Below are 22,686 nucleotides of genomic sequence, written 5' to 3'. Positions count from 1 at the left end.
ACAGGACTTAAGAAACAAAGAACTCCCACTCATCTGGTTGAACCACTACTAAATATCCCCATGCTGCTGATCACATATATGGTATATAACATGTGAGCACCGTTATATATTACAGACTGTGATAGACAATTTGCTCCAGGAAAGTTAGAATGAACTTGTGACTTTAAATGAGCATTATTATTCCATAATACTGTGAAATTTGGGAAATTATGTAATCACTTAATCACAATCAAAAAAAAAAAGAACCTTGGGGAAGGTAGGGAGGGAAGGGATGGTGGGGGAAAACAATGGAGGGAGTAACAATGCTCAATAGGAAGTGTACTCATTACCTCACTCATGTAACTGTAACCCTCTGGATAGCATCTTTACAATAAAAAAAAAAGTACAATGAAAAAAAAAAAAAACCAGAAGTGGTGCTGTGGCTCAAGTGGTAGAAGGCTAGCCTTGGGCACAAAGAGGCTCAGGGACAGCACCCAGGCCAAGTTCAAGCACCACAACCACCACCAACAAAAAGACTTTGGATAAGAGAACATAAGTTCAAACTTATTGTATAATCTGAGGGTTTTTTCCTTTATAATAAGTAACTTTTACAAAAATTGCTACCAGAGTTCCAGTACACATTAAAGAAAACAGAGTTTATAAGTAATCTCATTCACACTAAAGACAATTTTCTCCCTTTGGTAAAAGTACCCCATCAAAGAGGTATTTTTATACAGGAGTCAAGTTTTATCTTCCTTTATGTAAAAGTAGCGATTGTCAAATGATAGCATTTTCCCTTCTACCCACATCAAACATGTGGCAGTAGATGGAATAGGTTGTCACAAATGGGGAAGACATACGCTACTGCCACTTGGAGGCTAGGGAACCTACTAAATACAGTGCACAGGTCATGACCTCCAAACAAGATCTATCTGGCTCAAAAAGTCAATAATGCCAGGGAAACTAGTAATGAAACAAGTTTTAGTGGTTACTACGAACATTTCTTTTAAAGTTATGCAACTTTTCTATCAACTACACAATTTTATTCATTGAATATGATACTTTTTTCTGTGGCTATTTGTTGAGACTTAACCAGCAAGCGAACTGATTTTGATAAGCTGGTCTTTTAACATTCAGTTACTGAAAATATTACTACCCCCAAAAATAGAGAACAAAATAACTGAATCACTAAAATTTCAGAATAAATTCTTAACTGTTCACATAAAAGTGTAAAAGAAGTTTTAAGGCTGGGAACCTGGCTTAGTGGTAGAGTGCCTACCTAGTAGGCATGAAACCCTGGGTTGGGAACCTCTGTACCACATAAACAGAAAAAGTCGGGAATTGGTGCTATGGCTCAAATAAAAATTAAAATAAAAAAAAAGAAACCTCAGGCCCTGAGTTCAGGACTGGAGAGGAAAAACAAAGTTTTAAATATATGAATTAAAACACTTGTTGCATAGCACATAGGAAATGACCACCATTCTCACCTTACTGAAAGGACTGTAATTTTGGTAAACAGTTCTACATTAAATAATAAATCAAAGTAACATTGTGTCCCAATATAAAAAAATTATTAAATAATATTTACCTTAAACTCTTGTGTGACAGGATCTATAGGGTACTCAATCAGATATGGATGATTACAACATTTACGAAGTAGCATCATTATATTCTGCAGCTTCAGATTAACTTCAGATTCTATAGGAATATTCATTTCTACAACAGTCCTATCAAAAACATGGTATGTGAGTATGATAATTGTGAAAACCATAGTTTAAATTATTTCAAATTTATGTTTAAACTCACTTTTCGCGGTCCACTTCTGGCTGTATTTGACTCATTAATTTTTCCAATTCATTAGGAAACTCATCTAGTTTGCTATAATTTATTGATTTTCTGGTTTTTCGTTTTGGTCGTCCAGTAGGACTTAGTTCCACTGATTCTTTCTGGAAGATAATTAAATGTCTGTTTAAAACCCTATATACTTAAGTTCTAAATGTAAACAAGAAGTTTATGTTCAAAATATATTTATGTATAAAATGACTTTAAGATTTAAAGAAAACTGATCTTTGTCAAGTCTAATAATTCTCCAAGTTCACAATTACAAGAAATTCATAATATAAAGCCAAATATAAATATTCTCAATTTTTAATTTGACAGTTTAGAGAAAAGTCTAATCTTCAGTTATATAATGACCACATACTACCTCTCTCTTGTAATAAATGCATGACTACACCATTTTTCAATCATTTATACTAATCCCATCAATACATTCCTGGTAAAGGAATTGATAAATAAAAGTCTGGACCAGGAGCTGGGTAGCTCAAGCTTGCAATCCTAGCTATTCAGGAGGGTGAGGTCTGAGGATCCCAGTTCAAAGCCAGCCCAGGCAGGAAAAGTCCATGACACTATCATCACCAATAAACCACCAGAAAACTAGAAGTGGCACTGTGGCTCAAATGGTAGAGTGCTCAACTTGAGCTGAAAAGCTCAGGGACAATGCTCACCCAACCCTCCCTACCCCCTCCAAAGAAAAAAGAAAAGAAAAAAATCATGCTGTAGGGCTGGGAAGGTGGCTCAGTGGTAGAGCGCCTGCCTTGCATGCTCAAGGCTCTGGGTTCGATTCCTCAGCACCACATAAGCAAAAAGAAAAAGCCGGAAGTGGCGCTGTGGCTCAAGTGGTAGAGCACTAGCCTTGAGCTGAAGAGCTGAGGGACAGTGCCCAGGCCCAGAGTTCAGGCCCTACGAACGGACCCAAAAAAAATTTTTTTTTAAAAATCATGCTGTATTTTATTTACATTCTATTTCAATACACATTCTACCTCACTAGATCCAAACATCTTCGCAATTGTTCGGTTCACAATGGCTGTATAAAAGACTTCTTGTTTCTTTGAAAGTGGTGCATAAACAACTACTTCTCGTTTAGGAGGAACTTCAAGAGCAACATCAGATTTCAGTCTTCTTAGTAAGAAAGGGGTTAGAATCTAAAATGTAAACATGAATAAATACAAACATTAAGTATTCCTTTCTTTTTGGGAATACCATATCCATACTTCTCAAACTTTCTTCCCTAGTGTATTGTCTTAAAAATGTTACCACCTCCTTGAAAGATTCCCAAAGCAAACCAGCTAAAGATAAACTCAGTGTTTTCTAATCTTCCCCCTGCCATACATGTCAGTACTGGGGTCATGTACTTTCTTAAGCTTTTCTGCTCAACTGGCTATGTACCACTTGATCTACAACTCCACTCTGGCTTTTTTCCTGGTTAATTGGAGGTTAAGAATCTCTTACATTTGTATGCCCAAGCTGCTTTCAAACAGACATCTATGAATCTCAGCATCCTGAGTAGCTAGGATTACAGCTACTTCTTTTCTATTAAAATAATATTGATTCTTCTTTGGATTGATAGTGTTAAGTCCAAACATTTTAGTGACATCTTAAGATGACTAGAGAGCCAACCAACTCAACGATATAAAATGTTGTTTCCTTAAGATCTTCAGGCTTAAAATTCCACTATAAATGATATATCACATTTATAAACGAGATAGAAGTTAACAGAATAAGAGGATCGTTGCTAACAATTTAGAGGAAAAGGAAAAAAAACCACCACTATCTGTAGTTACTAGACATAACCCTATGACTTCTGGAAGTAGGAAAAGGGCAAGAAAGTGATTTGACTTAGGGAGACTCATTTCGCTTTTTAAGTCTGAACAATAATGAGTAGTGTCTCTAGAATTCATTATCTATGAGGGTGGAGTAAACAGAGTAAGAAAACAGTCAACACCTGGTGTAGCATATGTAACACGTTTTGTTCTCTTTCTTTAGCTATGATATCTTCAGCAGTATCAGAAAGACTAGTGATATCAAACCAAGACTCAAAGCTGGAAAAAAAGAGAAATGATTACAAGTTAACCTAACAAACTCAATTATATTATCTTGAAACAGGGTTTCCAATTTCATAGTTTATTATGAAGCATATGGACAGTTGCCAAATCCTCATATGTCATTTTTAATACAATGAAAAAGAACAAAGGACTGGTGACAAAGATCAAGTCATAAAGCATTTGACTAGCAAGTGCAAAGCCTTGAGGTCAATTCCAGTACCACTAAAGAAAACACAAAAACAGGGCTGGGAAGGTGGCTCAGTGGTTAAAGCGCTTGCCTTGCATGCCTGAGGCCCTGGGTTCGATTCCTCAGCACCACATAAGCAAAAACAAAAAAGCCGGAAATGGCGCTGTGGCTCAAGTGGTAGAGCGCTAGCCTTCAGCAAGAGCTGAGGGACAGTGCCCAGGCCCAGAGTTCAGGCCCCATGACTGACCCAAAAAAAAAAAAAAACACAAGAACAAAAAGGATGTAAATGATGACTTTGATTCAACAATCAGAAACTGCAATCTAAAAGGGATGTTTTTTCAATTAAAAAATGTTAATGCCCTATTATAATAAAAAAAATAATAACTAAGGTCTTGTGGTGACAGGGATGAAACCCAAGACATGATGATAACCTCAAGCTAAAAACTATTATTTTACCAAACATTATGAATAGTTGCAGAAATTACAGCTATTGCCAAACCATGTCTATATGGTCTATCTCTACAGAGTGACAGAAATCTGACCCACTATAACAACAAAACATTTTTGTGGTTACAAGGAGCTTTGTGTATATTAGGCAAGCATTCTACTACTAAGCTAGAAGCCTAGCTTAGATTGAGAAAAGGACATGGTAACTAGAACATCTGGACATCTTTTGAGGGATACTCATTTTTTGACAACATTTTGTGTGTGTGATGGAATGCGGAACTCAAAATGTTTCCTACCTTAAAAAAGTGGTAGGTTAAAATTGGGAAATCTTTGTTTTAATTTTGTTGTGGCACTAACTAATCAGATTTTGTAAAAAATTTATGTCTGTTTTCTAATATATGTGAAAGGAAATGGAGGACACTTCCATTTCCACAGTTTTAGGGTTTTTTTTTTTTGGTGTCTGTGCAAGTGTGTACACATCAATCCCAGGGCTTGAATTCAGAAGCCTGGGTGCTATTCCAGGCTTAAGGCGAGTGGCTAGTGGCTCTACCATTTAAGTCACAGTTCCATTTCTAGCTTTTTGGGGGTTAGTTTACTGGAGAGAGTTTCACAAATGTTTAACAAGCTGGCTTGGAACTGTGATATTTTTTTTTTTTTTTTGCCGATCCTGGGCTTGAACTCAGGACCTGAGCACCGTCCCCAAACTTCTCTGTACTCAAGGCTAGCACTCTACCACTTGAGCCACAGCACTCACTACCTCTGGTTTTTTCTGTTTATGTGGTACTAAGGAATCAACCCCAGGGCTTTATGCATGCTAGGCAAGCATTCTACCACTAAGTGGTAGACCCATAACAGTGAGACCGAGACCCTCAGCTAGGGAACACACACACACACACACGCACGCACGCACGCACACGCACCCCTCTTTGTGGAAAGCCCCAAGACAAAATCTTGGAAATATTTTCTTAATGTAATATTTTTAGTTTTTCATTCATTAATATATAGTTATAAGTTCTCTTTTAGGTGCTCATATATATTTTATATCAAAAGATGAATTTAATATATATCAAAGATCCTACCAAAAGATAGCACTTAAATTCAGGTACTTAGAAAAGGGCAGTGAAAAATATAAAGAGTAACTGGCTTACCTACCTTTTCAAATCATCAAATACATCTGGCAACAAAAAGTTTAGCAATGACCAAAGTTCTGATAGATTGTTTTGCAAGGGAGTACCAGTCAAAAGTAGTTTGTTATCAGCATTGAACCGTTTTAACTCCCTGATCAGCCGGCACTTCATATTCTTAATCCTGTGTCCTTCATCTACTATTAAGTATTTCCAATAGCAATGCTAGAAAATGAATTGAGGGAAAACATTTTTATAAATTTTTCCTAAAAGCATTTCTAAAATAAAACTTCTTTTATGAAGATGTATAGATGTTGAATCCTTTTTTTTTTTTGGGTCCAGTCATGGGGCCTGAACTCTGGGCCTGGGAACTGTACCTCAGCTCTTCAGCTCAAGGCTGGCGCTCTACCACTTGAGCCACAGTGCCACTTCCAGCTTTTTTCTAAATTTTGTTTATGTGGTGCTGAGGAATCAAACCTAGGGCCTCAGGTATGCAAGGCAAGCGCTCACCACTGAGCCACATTCCCAGCCCAGATGTTGAATCTTATCAAATGTCACTTTGGTATCTAATGAGATAAACATGTTTTCAAAAGATTTAACAATGAGTTAAACTAATGGATTCCTAAACCAATATAATCTGAAAACAGTTTTCATTAGGTCAGGAAATAATATTTGAAGTCCATCTGTTATGACGCTATTAGTGCCTCATTCTTTCTGTAGTAGAAGTAATCTTTTATTTCCAATGTTTTATCAAGTTTTGAAATTAGATTTAAAAACAATTCTAGCCAAAGTTCATTAATTTCATGTATTCTGTAATTTTAAACTGCATTAGTATTTTCATTTTGCAAAATCTATCTAAGATTGATACTTTATCTCAGTATTTTCCATTTTTTTCTTTAGGTTTTAAGTTGTTTTTACTAGAGTCAATTTTAGTAACTGATATTTTCAATCACACATTCATTTTAATGAAGTCGTCCTGAATTTTTTTTTCACTTTTAATACTCATGCTTTCCCTTTTGACTTCTAATTTACCAGGCATTCTGATTTAATTCTTTGTTTAAAAAAATGCAAAAATAGGCACTAATTCTGAAAATATAAACACCAACTAAACATGTATCTTTCAACAATCTAAGACTAGCAAACTGGACAGAAGAGTATAAGAATTCATCTTTGGCATGTAACTTTTTTAGCATATTACTAAAAGAATAGAAAAAAACTGTATTATTACGTCAGTATTCTGTCTTGCAAAGGACTTAATTTTCTGCCCATCTAACAAATCAGATAACATGAATAATTTCTCACTTTAAGACACCAGTCTAAAAATATAAAACATCCTTTGTAAATTAGTATGTGAAAGAAAAATGAAGGAATGTAAATGAGGAAGAACCTGAAAACAAACTAGTAAGTGGTCTGTCATTCAAACAAGAGCTTCAGAATCGCACTCTCAATCACCCCCTAAAATTAAAATCCTTACACTGCTAAGGCTCAGTGAAAGAAAAAAACTGAAAACATTCTAGCCACTGGCAAATGGAACTGACAAGGAAACCTATTTCTTTTTTATGCTTTTTCTTTTGTTCTTTTTTTTTTTGGGGGGGGGCGGCACGGGAAAGGGGAGGTCCTGGCTTAAACTCAGGGCCTGGGCACTGTCCTGATTCTTCTGCTCAAGGCCAGTACTGTACCAACTTGAGCCATAGCTCCACTGCCAGCTTTTTAGTGGTTAAATGGAGATAAAGAGTTTTTGGGAATTTCCTGTCTGGGCTGGCTTCTCTGAACCATGATCCTTAGATCTCAGATTCTTTGAGAAGCTAGGATTATGAGTTTGACCCACTGGTTCCTGGCTTCTGAACTATTTCAATAGGGGCTGCATAGAGAGAAGAAACTGAGGTGAGTCTTCATATTACAGATTATTTCTAACTTCATATTACAGATTATTTCTAAAAGTGTACTCATAGTATGATCCTAAGTACACATTATATCTTTATGTTAACAGTAGTTCTTCATTGTCAAAGTAAAATTCAAGTAAAATCATACTTTTATCTCCATAATAAATTTTTTCTATTGACAGTATATATTACTTTTATTGTGAAAAAAATGATTGATATCGTCATACTATACATTTATAATATTGTTGCTAAACTTCTGGTCTAAGAGTGCTACAAAACATATTGCAAAGTTTCATTTATGTAAGTGGAACATTTGACAAACATTTGGTCATGATTTTAAAAAACCATTTAATACCAATTATGATCTATGTATTGAATTTACGTTGACTCTATTATTTACATTAGTTTATTCACGCAAGTAAGAAAAAACAAAGGGATGTCACTTAACAGGGATATCACATGGGCAGAGAAAAGGAAAGCACTCATTTCTCATATGTGTAATGAGTTTAACAATGAGGAAAAAAGGTCAACTTTCTAACTGCATTATAGCAAAAGTATTACTTTAGCTATAATATCAAGAAAAAAAAGTAAGGAAATACCACAATACCATTAAGATAATTTAAATATCTTAAAATATTGTATTCTTACTTGCAGAAAGCAAGAGCAGATTGGTAAATTCCATATACTCAAACTATACTTCACAAACACATCTGTCAGATATTCACAGATTAGGCCTCATGTCTGGCTAATTTTAAAAACTTAATGTATTATGGCTACAAGTTAAATGTCACAGGTTTATTTTTATTTAACAACCACAGCCTTCTTCCCTATCTTTGTCAAAGGCTCCAGTTTCCAAAGAAATGAGCACAATACAGTCTATTACTTCAAGCAGACATGGTGGTAAGAAAGTGATATGAATTAAATACGATTTATAGATTAGAAGGCAACAATCTATACCTGTAATGCATTTCGGTCCCTCATGGATATTTCAAATGATGTGATTACCACAGGATGAATCTGTAGTGTTCCAGTTCTCTTATGAATTTTCCTTGCCAATTTTTGACGTTCCTGCTGAGTTCCATGATATAACAGAGTAGGAATCTAAAAGATTTTACAATGTTTCAGTACAAAATATAAATGATATGAAAATTATGGACAATTTTCTGGGGGGGAAAAAGATATCAAGACCACAAAAAGAAAATCAAATAAAAAGGCTAAGGGGCAGATGGAAAAATTATTATATATATTGCAAGGATGTGGATAGTAGAATGCATATAGGGAAAAATAAGACTAAGAGAAAACAAGATTAAAAAAAAATCAACATTTGTCTCAGGTACTATAAGTCATTTAATGAATGAAAACTATACAAGAACATTTTAAGCGAAGTATCTAATTTCTAATACCTAGTGTTCTAAAAGAATAGATAAAAGGGTTAAAGAAAGGAATTGCTAATATTTGTCTAACCAGATCCAATGCTTTTGTAGAAATCAAGTTTTAATAGTAGGTCTGTAATTTGTTTCCTACAAGAACAAAAAATGTGGGCAAAAATTTATTTCATGTGAAGAAACATGTCTTACTTCTGGTGTAAATCTTTTGAATTCAGCCATCCAGTTAGGAAGTGTAGACAAAGGACCACAGACAAGAAAAGGTCCAGGTACTCCTCTCTGAATCATCAAAGCAATAGTAGCAATGCACTGAACCGTCTTACCCAATCCCATTTCATCTGCCAAAATGCCATTAATTCCATTTTCCCAAAGCATCTGAACAAAAGAATATATAAGCATGTCCTGAATTAGTAACAGGCTTATTTTTCTAAAAGCATACTTAAAGACAATTATGATGACACTGGCATAATACAATATATTTTAACAACTGTAGGAAATCATTTATCAAAGCTATAGAAAGTATTGGGAGTCTTGTAAGACATTTTCACTTTCAAAAATTTACTCATGGTAAATCATCCAACTAAACATATACAAATGTCTTATATACAGTAAAAAAGTTGTGATACATCAAGTTGTGATACATTATGCTATTTAAGACATCATAAAGGAACCAATATATTGTATTAAAAATGAAAAGTCATGGCCAGGCAACAGGTGCTCATGCCTGTAATCCTCCTCAGTAGGCTGAGATCTCAGGATCACAGTTCAAAGCCAGCCCAGGCAGGAAAGTCCTGAGACTCTTATCTCCAATTAACCACTAGAAAACCAAATGTGGTACTGTGGCTCAAGTGGTAGAGCACTTGACTTGAGCTGAAGAGCTTAGAGCCAGCCCCCAGGCCCAGAGTTCAAGCTCCATGACTGACAAAAAAGAAAAGAAAAAGAAAAGTTATTACCCTAAGCCATTCCATGCCTTCTACTTGGTACCATCGCATCACTCCTCCGGTGAAGTGCTTTGGTTGTTGAAAGGGAACTGGTTGTCCATTGTATTTCCGAACTGGGTCAAAAAACAATTTCGCATTCTGTCTAACTGTTTGAGACAATCTATCTTTAATTATGCTATTTGAATCTTTATTTTTCTCAAGTTCTTCTACACAGGAATTAGTAGAGGAAGGGCTTTCATCCTACAAAGAAAAAAGTTTAATTACATGTATGATAGAAAATGTTGCTAAACTTACCACTCACTTACCTGGCAATGAAACTAATAATCATAATCTGCCCAGTCAAGGACTGGGAATGTGGCTTAAGTGGTATGCTGTGTACTGAAAAAGCAACAACAACAAAAATAAACTATCCAGTTCCAGTCATCAGTAGGTATGGAAAACTAATGTAGATACAAGTAAGAAGAGACACTTTCATTTCCATGTAAGCACAAAGCCATTAAAAAAAGAAAAAATGAACTAACAGCCTAGTATAAGTATCTCATACCTCATACCTAGCTATTTGGGAGACTGAGACCTGGAGGATTATAGTTTGAATCAGCCTGGGCAAAAAGTCTGAGAGACTACCTCTAATTAACCAGCAAAATGCCAGACTAGAGGCATGTGGAGTATCAGTATAAGAAGCTGTTTTGGAATTATCATTCTGGCTGTCTATAAACAAGTGATCGTGGTTCATGCCTGTAATTCTAGCTACTCAAGAGATTGAGACCCAGGGATCATGGTTTGAAGCCAGATCAGGCAAGAAAGGTTGTGAAACTCTTATCTCCAATTAACCACTAGAAAAACTAGATGTGGAGGTATGACTCCAAGTATTCACAGTGCTAGCCTTGAGCACAAAGCCCAGGGATGGTGTCCAGGCCCTAAGTTTAAGCCCTATCATCCGCAAAGAAAAAGAAAAAAAGAAAAGTAAAAAAAGAAAGCTAAGCTAGAGCATTAAGTCCTGACTACAGGGTCTTGGAATAAAGAGCTTGGAAAATGTAGTAAGTAATACCCCTATATAAATTGGTGGAGGGATAGAAGGGATGGATAAAAGCAGGTAGGTAATATGGCAACAGAAATCAAGCTTTTGAATTGGAACTACAGAGAATCTTTTTGTATAAGGAAAGTTGAGGGGTTAGGGGATTTGAACTCAGGGTCTGGGCACTGGGACTAAGCATTTTTGCTCCAGGCTAGCACTCTTCCACTTTGAGCCATAGCTCCACTTCTGGCTTCCTGGTGGTTCACTGGAGATAAAGTCTCACAGACTTTCCTACCCAGACTGACTTTAAACCTGGATTCTCAGATCTCAGCCTCCTGAGTAGCTAGGATTACAGGGAATGCCAGGGCCTGGTTTGAATCTGGTTAGAAACAAGATGAAATTATCCTTCATAGCTTCGACATGATGACTGCATGCATGTATATCCACAGGATTATAGGAACTTGTAAGTATCATTGCTGAATTCTTTAATATTTATACAGAAAATTCCATACAATGAACATGGAACATTGTTATATTAAATATAATGCTGAAGTCAGGTACCAGTGGCTCATGTGTGTAATTTTACTCAGGAAGATGAGATCTGAGGATCACAGTTAAAAGACAGCTAGAGAAGGAAAGACAGCTAGGGAAGGAGAAGTCCTCAAGATATTTATCTCCAATAAACTACTCAGAAAAAGCTGAAAGTAGTGCTGTGGTTCAATTGGTAGAGCCTTAATCTTGAAAAGAAACTCAAGGACACTGCCTAGGCTCTGAGTTCAAGCTCTGGGGCTGGTTAAAATAAGAAAGAAGGGATGGTAGGGGAAAAACAAAGGAGGGAGTAACGATGCTCGATAGGAAATGTACTCATTACCTTACTCATATAACTATAATCCCTTTGTACAGTATCTTAACAATAAAAAACATTAAAAAAGTCCTTTTTCTTTTTTCCAAAGGTAATGAAGTAAATGAGAAAGATGTGTAGCAGTGATTAAATGTGCTTCATAATCAACAACTAAAAGATTCCTAAATTTAATTTTCTATTTAAATATCTTACCTCATTCTCCTTGCTTTTCTTAGCCACAGATAAAATTTCCTAGAGAATTGCAAAAGTCAAATTAGTAATTCACAAGACTGAAGAAATATTTATTCTGTAGAAGTTTTACCGTGTTAAATGGAGCTAAAGCACTGAGATAAAATTACTCAATCCTAGCCAGGTGTTCACACCTGAATTTTTTTAGCTACTCAGGAGGCTAAGACCTAAGAATCTTGGTCTGAAGGCCAGTTAAGGGCTAACAAGACAGGAGAGATTTTTATATAAGGAACTGACAGAAGCATTGTCTTTCAAATCAGCTGACCATTTTTGGTAAGCAATTTGGAAATCAAGATGTTATTGAACTTCAATCACAAAAAATTATTAAACTTCTAGATCTGCTTATTTTTTTTTTAAAGCAGAGCTATGACTAAGTGTTAGAGCACTAGCTTTTGAGCACAAAAGCTCAGGGCCTGAGTTCAAATCTTAAAACTGACTCCCCCCCCAAAAAAGGCCAAGAAAATGTAGAGTATAATAAGCAAAACACAGACAATTACACAGAATTACACTCTCCATGTGAAAGCATTCTTATTCTAAAGCTCTAGTCCCTGAACATTATCCCCAAATTCTCTTTAACCAGAGTTCCTAAGCTGTGAAGCATGTCTCTTTTCTTCTCCAGTTTCCTGTATTTTATATTTAGGGTTGATTTTAAAATAAACTATTAACCAAAACTTTATATGAACATCAGAAAAGAATAGAATGTTTACATGTTGAAAAATTAACAGTAATTCTTACAGCTTTAAGGTGATTTAAACCTACAAGTTTTTACTCAACATTGAATACTAGGCATCCTTACCTCTTTTGACATAACATCTGAAATGTTGTATGATTCATCTTCTCTTCCTCTTTTCTTTTTGACAACTATAAGAAATTATTTTATAGCAATTAAAACAGAAATATAAACACATTTTTTTTGGTCAGTTGTGGGCTTGTATTCCTCAGGGCCTGAGCACTGTCCCTGAGCTTCTTTTGCTCAAGGCTAGCACTCTACTACTTGAGCAACAGCACCACTTCTGGCCTTTTCTGTGTATGGGGTACTGAGGAATAGAACCCAGGGATTCAGGCATGCTAGGCAAGCATTCTACTGCAAAGCCATATTCCCAGCCCTAAACATATACTCTTTCAAAACCACAACAAAAAAAATTTACCTGGATTCTCTTCATTTGCATCAATTAAATTTTTACCCTATAAAACAAAAATGTAGAATACTACTTTTACTTTATGGTACTGCATATTAAAAAGTACTGCTTAGAAAAAAAATATTCCAATCAGCTGAAGTCCAACCCCTATTACTCACTGTTATATCTACCTACATGTAATCTTCTATATTCCCTACACTAACTTCATGATTTTACCAACGGGCTTTACTTTCCCCCTTTTTTCCCATCAAGTTTGAAATTAAACGTAGAAAGCATTTTTAAAATCTTGAAATGCTAGGTACATCTCCTTTCACTGAACATTATATATTGGCATTGATAAGAGTACTTGGCTTAATTCAGTATAAATATTTCAACCAAAAAATACTAGTCTGAGAAGGGTAATACAAAGAAGCTTTGTTAAGTTTCAGAATATCAGCAGGATAAGAATCTCATAGAATAGATGGACTGGGTACTGGTAGCTTATGCTTATAATCCAAGCTATTAAAGAGGCTGAGATCTGATGATTATGGTTGGAAGCCAGTGTAAGTCCTCCCCCCCAAAAAATCATTGAGATTCTTATCTCCAATCAACCAGCAAAATGCCAGAAGTGGAGCTGTGGCTCCAGTGGGAGAGTACTAGCCTTAAGTGAAAAAGCTCCAAGATAGAGCCCAGGCCTTGCACAAAAAAGGATAGACAACCAAAATGACCAAGTAAAGTGAAAACTTTCAATTACATTTTAAAAGTTTAAAGATTAAAAAAGAATGCAACCCCCACGGTATAACCTGTTTTCACTGTATTTGATGTTGGTATAATTTGTGGAAGGGAAGGGAAAAAACAGGTGGACCAACTGCAACAATGAGATGTATAAGACGTTAGGTCGAAAATCCAACTTTACAACTTTGGTGTGGGGAGGGGGCGTGGAGAGGAAAAACAAAGGAGGTGGCAACAATGCTTGATAAGAAATGTACTCATTACCTTGTTGATGTAATTGTAACCCCTCTGTATGGTATTTTCACAATAATAAATAAATAAATAAATACTCAGAGAGTCAACTGGTTTCAATGGGGAAAAAAAATGCAAAGAGAGAAGAACAGGCAGAATTTGATGATTGTTACTTTCAGACAGAAGTGAAAGGGTGAGGACATAATCCCGGGTACAGATGTGCCTGGGTCAAAGTGAAGCACTTCTTTTAAATACTAGTCCAATAAAACAATCATAAAAATAAAACTAAAGATTAATTCCCAGAATTAGTAAATCCATCAAATCATCAGTTTTGAAAAACTGGCTTAAACAATATATATTTAACTTTTTTATTATAAAGGTGATATACAGAGGGGTTAGAGTTTATGTAAGTCAGATGTTGACTACATATCTTTTTGAAGTGTCACCTCTTCCCTCATTTTTTCCCAGTTCTTTCCCTCCTGAGCCTCCATCCCCTACAAATTGTATAGTTCATTTTCAATATAATGTATATATTTTAAAGTATAACATTTATAGATTTTTTTCAAGGAAGTCAAGTTTTGTCTTGATAAAAACTTATATTGACAATAAAAATATGGGTCATATTCGCTATTTCTTAAGAGGAACAGATTTTAAATCTTCCTATGAAGCTTGTAGGTTAACTAAAAAATTGTGAAATACGAAGAATAAATTCAGTAAGTTAATAACAAATAAGTGAACACCAAGAAAGAAACTTCCCCAGTATTTAAGAAAACATAGAAAAACTATTTTGACTGAACAGGTGCTTGTCCTTCCATACTAAAGCATGTGTTACAACACACAAGGTCCTGACTTCAATCCCTGTAATGGGTATAAAAATTCTGGCTTATTGTATTACCTTTGAAGCTTTTAAGAGTTCTTTTTTTCTCTCCAGTTTCTCTTTCTTCTTCTGTTCCTGTAACATATTTTTTTCTTTGTATCACAAGTGGAAAATGCGACATATGAAATATGCATCTGAACGTAGTGGTATGGTATTAGGTAATAAAGAACGTATTAAAAAAAATACAAGGAAGAACTATGCTTCACACCTTTACAGAATGAACAGTCATCCTCTTGCCATAAACAACTAAAAACCAAATAAAACATCACAAAACAGTTTTTAGAAGAACAGCAAACACTGACAAAGGAAACCAAATGAGGTACATCTTATTGCCCAGCTTACTGCTTGAAGGTAATTTCCAAGAACAAATAATGGAGAATCCAAACATAACTCAAGTTTCATTGACTCAAGGACTCAAAATTCAAAACTGAGGAGCTGGTAGTATTTCCAGAGTCAAATGACTGGAGACTGAGATACACACTTGGTGACTCACATGGGTAATCTCAAACTATTCAGGGAGGTAGAAATCAAGAGACCAGCCAGTGCAAAAAAAGTTTGCAACATCAGAATCAGGACAGGTATGCTGGTATGTGCCTGTGGTCCAAGCTACAGCAGCAGCCACAGTCATGAGAACCATGAGCCAAACCTATTTGAAAAGGAACTTAAATCTAAAAGAAAGGCCTGGTTCAAGTGGTGGAATGCCTAACTTACAAAGGAGGAGGCAACAATGCTTGATAAGAAATGTACTCATTACCTTGCCCATGTAATTATAACACCTCTGTTGGTATTTTCACAATAAAAAATAAAATAAATAAATATTTTAAAGGGATTTATTGTATTTTCTTAATAAACAAGTGCATAATTCTTCATCATTCTAGCAAGATAAATGGTACATACAATGATACAACATATCACAGTGGAGTGGGAAGATCACTAAGAAGGTAAAGGGGACCAAACAATATTTAGTTGTCAGGGATCTCTCACTGAGATAATATTTTGGCTTGAAAAGCCAATATTTTAGTTTGAACAGGAATCCTCAAATCTCAGTCTCCTGAGTAGCTAGGATTTCAAGTGTGAACTATCCAGGAAGGAAACATTTCTATACATTTACTAGTTTAGTACAAAGGAAATACTAGTAAAGACCTGATCAAAAGAAAAGGTAAGGCATGATGCAGAACTTTGAGGACCTCTCCAGTAATGTTACTACTAGGAACCTCATGTGTTGCCTAACTAGTAGTTCTTCAAGCCCTGTTCTCTTCTGGCTTTATAATTACATCATTTGTCACAAGTGACCAACTAAACCTTCAATACCTCTTCCCTCCCAAGAGGCCAAGGAGCTGATCACATAGTCCCAATACTCCATTGGCTTTCTAGTGACTAGTCCCGATTCTGAACCTACCCAGGGGCTCATCAGCATACCAAGACACATAAACTGGATCCTGGTGCTGGTGTGTGTAATCCTACTCAGGAGGCTGAGATCTGAGGATCAGGTTGGAAGCCAGAATAAAAAAGTTCATTTCCAACCAGAAATGGAGCAGTGGCTCAAGTCATAGAGCATCAGCCTTGAGCTGGAAAACAGTCAGGGACAACACTCAGGTCAAGTGCAAGCCCCAGTACAAGCACAGACACAACAAAACAAAAAAAGTTGGAGAATCCAAAGACTTTAAAAACTGTACTCTGGGAAAGATATGAAACCAAATGTATATTTCATAATGATTCCGTTTATATACTATTCTGGAAAGGAATACTGGTCCATACTGACAGAAAGCACATAAGTAGTTCACATGATTCACTGATAGCACAAGAGAACTTTTGTTGTTTTTTTTTTGGGGGGGGAGGTCCGGTCATGGGGCCTGAACTCTGGACCTAGGCTCTGTCCCTCAGCTCTTCAGCTCAAGGCTAGCGCTCTACCACTTGAGCTACAGCGCCACTTCTGGCTTTTTTTCTTTTTGCTTATGGGATGCTGAGGAATCGAACCCAGGGCCTCATGCATGCAAGGCAAGTGCTCTATCACTAAGCCACCTTCCCAGCCCCACAAGAGAACTTTTAGGAATGGAAATGCACATTATCATGCTGCTGGTCTATACACTCATCGGTCAGAACTCATTATGTATAAGCCTGAAATCTGTGCATTTTCCTGTACATTCCTAGATGGTGAACAGACCCCACCCAGTACTTGCGTTACCTAGGCAACTGGGACACCTGGAAGAGGTCACATCTGCATCCGCTGAGGTCACATCTGAATCTGATGTGGCCATACCTTTCTCCCACCTGGTCCCACTTCCCTTTACCTGGACACACCTTTCCCTGCCCCTACCTTATATAAGGCCTAACCCAGGGCCAGACGTTCCCTTTTGCCAGCCGCATAGAGTACCAATCTGGCCTGGTCCCAGCAGGTCTACTGAATAAACCTACCCCTTACCTGAATATGGTGCTATTCTTACTCAGCTACCTCTTTTTAAAAACCTAACACAGGCATCTCAAGAAAGCTGTTTTTAAAATATTTTTACATCTATTAGAGTTGATCCCATACACATACCTCTAACTGCTGCTGTTCCATTTTTGTCAATAAAAATTTGGAGTAGATGTTGCTCTTCTCAAGCAAATGTTGAAGCCTGCGATACCGAATTTCAGTGGATTCTCTGTCCCATGATATGCGGGCCTATCCAAAGAGAAATTTCTGTTACTGATAAAATTTCTGACAACCCTTTAAAAAAAAAACAGATTAATAAAAATAGCTAAACTGCAGCTGGGAAGGTGGCTCAGCAGTAGAGTGCTTGCCTAGCATGCATGAGGCCCTGAGTTCAATTTCTCAGCACTACATAAACAGAAAAGGCCAGAAGTGGCACTGTAGTTCAAGTGGTAGACTTGCCTTGAGCTCAAGAGCTCAGGGACAGTGCCCAGGTTTAGAGTTCAAGCCTAGGTGTATGCCAGTGGCTCACACCTGTAATCCTAGCTACTCAGTAAGCTGAGATCTGAGGATCATGGTTCAAAGCCAGCCTGGGCAGGAAAGTCCATGAGACTCTTACCTCCAATAAACCACTAGAAAACCAGAAGTGGCACTGTAGTTCAAGCTGTAGAGCGCTCACCTTGAGCTGAAGAGCTGGGGGATAGTGCCCAAGCCCCAGACCCAAAAAAAAAAAAAAAAAAAAGCTAAACACTCTCTAGATTTATTTCCTGAAAGTAATGTGAAAACAGTTTATTTTGAGATTAACTTACTAAAGGTATTTTCAAACCAAACACTAGAGCAGCTAAGAAAGAAAATATTCTTGTGGACTGGAGATAGTGCTCAGGTGGTAAGAGTACAAGCCAATGAGCAAAAGCATCAGGTACTGAGTTGACTCCCGGTCCAGGGCAAAAAAACATTATATACTATGGTGAAGCACTAGCCTTAAGCAAAAAGCTCAGAGACAGCACTCAAGTCCCAGCACTAGCATGTGTGTGGCACACATACAAACACACACACACACACAAAATAATATCACTAAATGGACTGGAAGATGCAACTTGGTATAGCACCAGTTTAAGATATGTAAATACCACGGATTATCCCCACAGGAGGTAGGGACAGTAAGTAACTTTTGACCTCATCAGCAATAAAGTGTATATCATTTTCCCCCACTTAAACTAGACCATGTATCTCAGGTACATGGCATTGGTCTTCTCTTCATTATAACATAAAAAAATAACACTGAAAATGAGATTACTCAAAAGAAGGATTATTTATCACTCTTATTCTGAAATCACATAGCCTATATTCAAATCTTGACCCTACCATTTCTAGTTATCAGATGCTAGACAATCTCAGTTTTCTCATCTATAAAACTAGGAGAACAATCTTTTCTGCTTCACAGAATTCTTTAGTTATCTTCATAGTTGGTACAAATTCAATAATGGTAATGAGGTTAATAACACTACCTCAGAGTAGCTAAGGAGCGCTCTCTCTCTCTCTCTATATATATATATGAGCAAATATATATAGCCTTTAAAACAATATGGGATGTAATACTTATGAAGGATTAACAATGCTAGCAACAAATAATTAATATGAAATATAGAGAATACGTGGCTCATCACTTGATTGTGGAATGCAAAATTTCCTACATTAAATAGTTTGCTTTATGCCGAGTTAATTCAACACTCATTTCATATTCATTTCCTGAGAGGCATTTTGGAGACAAAAAGTTCACAGGTGACTTCAACATTTAGTGTCACCAATTGCCTTTGTTTTTTTCGCTTGTAAAGTGATATTAAAGAGAATATGGACCACAGTAATGACTAGACTAATTAAACACAAGAAAAATCTCTATCATTCTTTTTCTTGCAAATCAAACAAGTAAATCCAGAGGTTTAGTAAAATTAAAAGAGGTCCATCCCCAGTACTAGAACACCACAAATACAATAACCCCGACATCTTATTTTTAACTAAAGAATCTTATTTCAAGAAAACAAAAACTGGCTGACCCCTTAGGTAAAAAAAAAAAAAAAAAAAACAGCACTAAACTAGGGGCGGGGAAAGCACTGGATTCCAGCCCAGCCGGTGACTGATAATACTAACTTTTACCACCATTGGTCTGGTAATTATGACTACAGGATTTTACGGATTGTGCCTGCCATTGCCACACAGATTAAGAAGAAAATTAAGACGATAAGCGAAAACTATTAACGACCTAACACATCCTCTGAAACACGTCAGGGACTGAGAGCACTTTAGGATGTCTCACAACTTCATCTCATGGAAGCCTCTCATTCAAAGCACGTGCAAGATGAAATGAGCAGGTGAGGGTCACGCCAAGAGGAGCTCCGTGAGCAGGTATTCACTGCGGGCGAGGAACTGGGCTTTGGAATTACCTTCTCTAACAATTTCCGCTCCCGCTCCAGCCCCGCGGCCTCCAGCTGCTCCTCCTCCTCCAGCATGGCCGGGGTAATCACAGCAGGGACCACTTCTTCAGCCATTTCTGGAGCTGGGGACCCTAAGAGCGGAGAGACTTGGAGGCCGGGGCTTTTTCAACCCGACGCCCCGCTTCCGCCCTTCCCACACGCCGAGTCCCTAGCACCATTCTCACCGACTCCGCAGGCGCCGGCTTCGAGCTGGGGAACGCGCGGCTCGCTCGCTGAGGCCTCCCCCGCCGCGCACGGGGGTGAATCCCAGGTGTCCCCGGCTCCTCCGCCCGCCGCCCGCTCCCCCCGGGTCTGCGCTCCCGTCGGCTCCGCCACAGCCTCCGCGCGGCCCTCCGTGCTGCGCCCCGTCGCCCACCGCCGGAGGGAAGCAGGGCCCCGTCACTCACCGCTGCTGCTGGCGGGCTGCTCCGCGGGCATGGCGGGGCAAGCAAACGGAACCGGCACCTCCCTCGCAGCGCCGAGAAGGTCGCACTCGACTCCCTTCTACACAGACTTCTCGCTAAATACCCAACTCCAGAAAAACGCGCGCTTTCATTTCGCGGGAAAACGCTGTCCTCTCGCGAGACTTCCCGCTCCCCCGCCCCCCGGCTCGCGGCGGCTTGGCAGGCTTTGGCGGAGTTTGTGGAGCTACCGCTGCTGCGCGCGCGCGCACTCGCGCCCGCCCGGACGCACCTCACGGCACTCCGGCAAACTGCGCTCTCCTCGTTATAGCCATGGTCTCGACTTTGGCGAGTCCGGTGTTGTCCTCTAGTTGATGAAGGTTCCGAACTGCTTATCCCTGTAGTAGCGCCGTGAGCAGTTGGCCAGGAACGCCCGTACGGGCTGCCAGCGAACACCCACCACCCAGGACCTTCCAGGTGGGAAAGCTGTACGCGTATCCAGGCGGGGCGGTGAACGCCAGCCACCGCAGGAAAACCTCCCGAAACGACCCTGCTGAGGGCTGGTATGGGGGTGGGAAGTCACTTAGGCCCGGACACCGGGTATGCACAGACGGCGATGTCACACTGCAGCTCCCACGCACAGCTGAAGTCCATGCCTGCCCGACGGCCGTCTGGACAGCTTCCTTCGGGAAAACGCCTAGCTTTGTCGAGCTGAATTCATAACCCTAACTGCACCTTCGTGGAAACTCTTCGGTCCCTCGTCCTTCCCCCCGCCCCCCCCCCCGTCCCCCCCTCTCCCCGGTCCCGCCCCCCCCCCCGCGACCCGCTCATCTCCTTCCCCTCCCATCCACCCCCACCCCGCCCCCTCCAACAGCTCTTTTGTGATTCCTGTTGTTGTTTTGTCCGGTGCCATGCTGAGGGGAAATCGGGGCCTCTAGTTTATGCCAGAGCGCTGCCACATATTTGTAATTTCTGTGTTTCCTCTACAATCTACTTCATTCACTTCCACATAACATTTGAAAGTTGAATTTTCTGAGTGAACCAGAAATAATCTGAGTCTCGCCAGGAGCATGGTTTCTCTAATGAATCTTTAAATGGAAGATAAATTTGGTGAGGAATAGATGAGATTTTTTTTAAATCTCATTATTTGTATCTATAGCTGGTAGTGCCAATATTTGAGTAATACTAATTAATTCAGACAGTAGTTTTTATCACCAAGTATACAATGTAGCAGATGTCAGTGATAAATAAGATATAATAATCAAATTTGAAGCAGGATAAGGTCATGAAAATAGAAGAGAGATGGTTAAACGAATATCTTCCTCAGAGGAAGTAACACAAGGAACTGAATGAAAAGCATAAGCCATACAAAGACCTTACAAGGAACTCTTCAGAGGAAAAAGTAAGACTTTAAGTAGATGTAAAATCTATAGAATGAGAAATAGCAAGAAGCCCAATGTGTATAAAAGCGAACTTGGGCTGGGCATTCTTTCAATGAGTCCTTGCCTAGAATGTACAAGGCGCTGGGTTCAATCCCCAGTGTTCCAAGAGGGAGTAAGTGGCATTTGAAACTGGAGATGGACAGATCAGATCAAGTAGGACCTAGTAGACAAGAATAAAGAGCTTGGATCTCTTATTGTGAGGAATGCCACTAGAGTATCTAGAGTAGGAAATGATAGGATCTGATTATTTCAGTTATTCTTGGAGATAATGGAGTTTACATTCAGGACCTCTTATTTGCTAAGCTGGCGCTCTACTTGAGTCTATCTCCATCCATACTCCAACCATGGACTCTAGTGAATTTGTCTGGCCTTGAACTACCTCCTTCCAGATCTCAGCTTCTTCAGTAGCTAAGTTTACAAGTATGAGCTACCAGCATCTGGCTGAAGTTTCATTTTAAAATTGAAGAGTAGAAATGAAAACAAATGTATACATCCCATTCATGTCAATTTTATATACTCCTTCAAGTCTGTCTTAATCATTTAGATTTTTATTACAAAAACGATTTTCCAAATACATTTATATAAGAGTACAAAAGTCATTTTACTTTGTCATGACAGTTCTGTTTAATGTTCAACAAATGAAACACTTCTGCAATGCAGTTTTCTAAAAAGTTAAACTTCCTTCCTAGTATTTATTAAAAAACAACCCTAGCTCACAAAAAGAACTGTATACAATAAAACATTAGTAATTGGGGACAAAATGACAATATAAACAGCCACATGTTTGGAAAGAAAAGCAATTTTGCTAGATTCTCAAGTCTTACAACTTTACATAATTTACCAAAATATAAAGAGGCAGAAATTGGCACATAATCAGGGCTTAATAAGTGCGATTGAATAAATTCAAATTTCCTTATCATTTGCTTCTATTAGAACTGCACTTGTAAACAATATTTTTATAGAGCATGGAAGCTTCTTTTTTGAAGTGGCCAGTTTCCCTGATAAAATGAAATGACTTCATTTTAGTTTTCATATGCTGTGAAACAGTCAAGTTTTAATTAGTAAGGTT

General features: G+C 38.1%; 1 protein-coding gene across 1 annotated transcript in view; it reads right to left on the bottom strand.

The window, feature by feature from the left end:
• The window catches only part of Hells (helicase, lymphoid-specific), a 33,461-nt gene extending 13,172 nt beyond the window's left edge, over positions 1-20,289 (bottom strand). Inside the window, exons 1-15 of the mRNA XM_013034374.1 lie at positions 20,182-20,289; positions 19,745-19,866; positions 17,433-17,555; positions 14,912-14,968; positions 13,084-13,120; positions 12,732-12,796; positions 11,900-11,938; positions 9,843-10,070; positions 9,082-9,264; positions 8,462-8,605; positions 5,650-5,846; positions 3,764-3,860; positions 2,802-2,963; positions 1,786-1,925; positions 1,568-1,706 (exon numbers count right to left, since the gene is read on the bottom strand). Coding sequence (XP_012889828.1) covers positions 1,568-1,706; positions 1,786-1,925; positions 2,802-2,963; positions 3,764-3,860; positions 5,650-5,846; positions 8,462-8,605; positions 9,082-9,264; positions 9,843-10,070; positions 11,900-11,938; positions 12,732-12,796; positions 13,084-13,120; positions 14,912-14,968; positions 17,433-17,555; positions 19,745-19,866; positions 20,182-20,212 — 1,764 coding nt within the window. The 5' untranslated portion in view covers positions 20,213-20,289. The remainder of the gene's footprint in view (positions 1-1,567; positions 1,707-1,785; positions 1,926-2,801; positions 2,964-3,763; positions 3,861-5,649; positions 5,847-8,461; positions 8,606-9,081; positions 9,265-9,842; positions 10,071-11,899; positions 11,939-12,731; positions 12,797-13,083; positions 13,121-14,911; positions 14,969-17,432; positions 17,556-19,744; positions 19,867-20,181) is intronic.
• Between the last annotated feature and the right edge of the window lie 2,397 nt (positions 20,290-22,686).

The sequence above is a fragment of the Dipodomys ordii genome, unplaced genomic scaffold (assembly GCF_000151885.1).
Source record: "Dipodomys ordii isolate 6190 unplaced genomic scaffold, Dord_2.0 Scaffold188, whole genome shotgun sequence".
NCBI lineage: Eukaryota > Metazoa > Chordata > Mammalia > Rodentia > Heteromyidae > Dipodomys > Dipodomys ordii.
The sequence above is the reverse complement of the archived record's forward strand: the minus strand, read 5'-3'. Positions and strand labels throughout refer to the sequence as shown.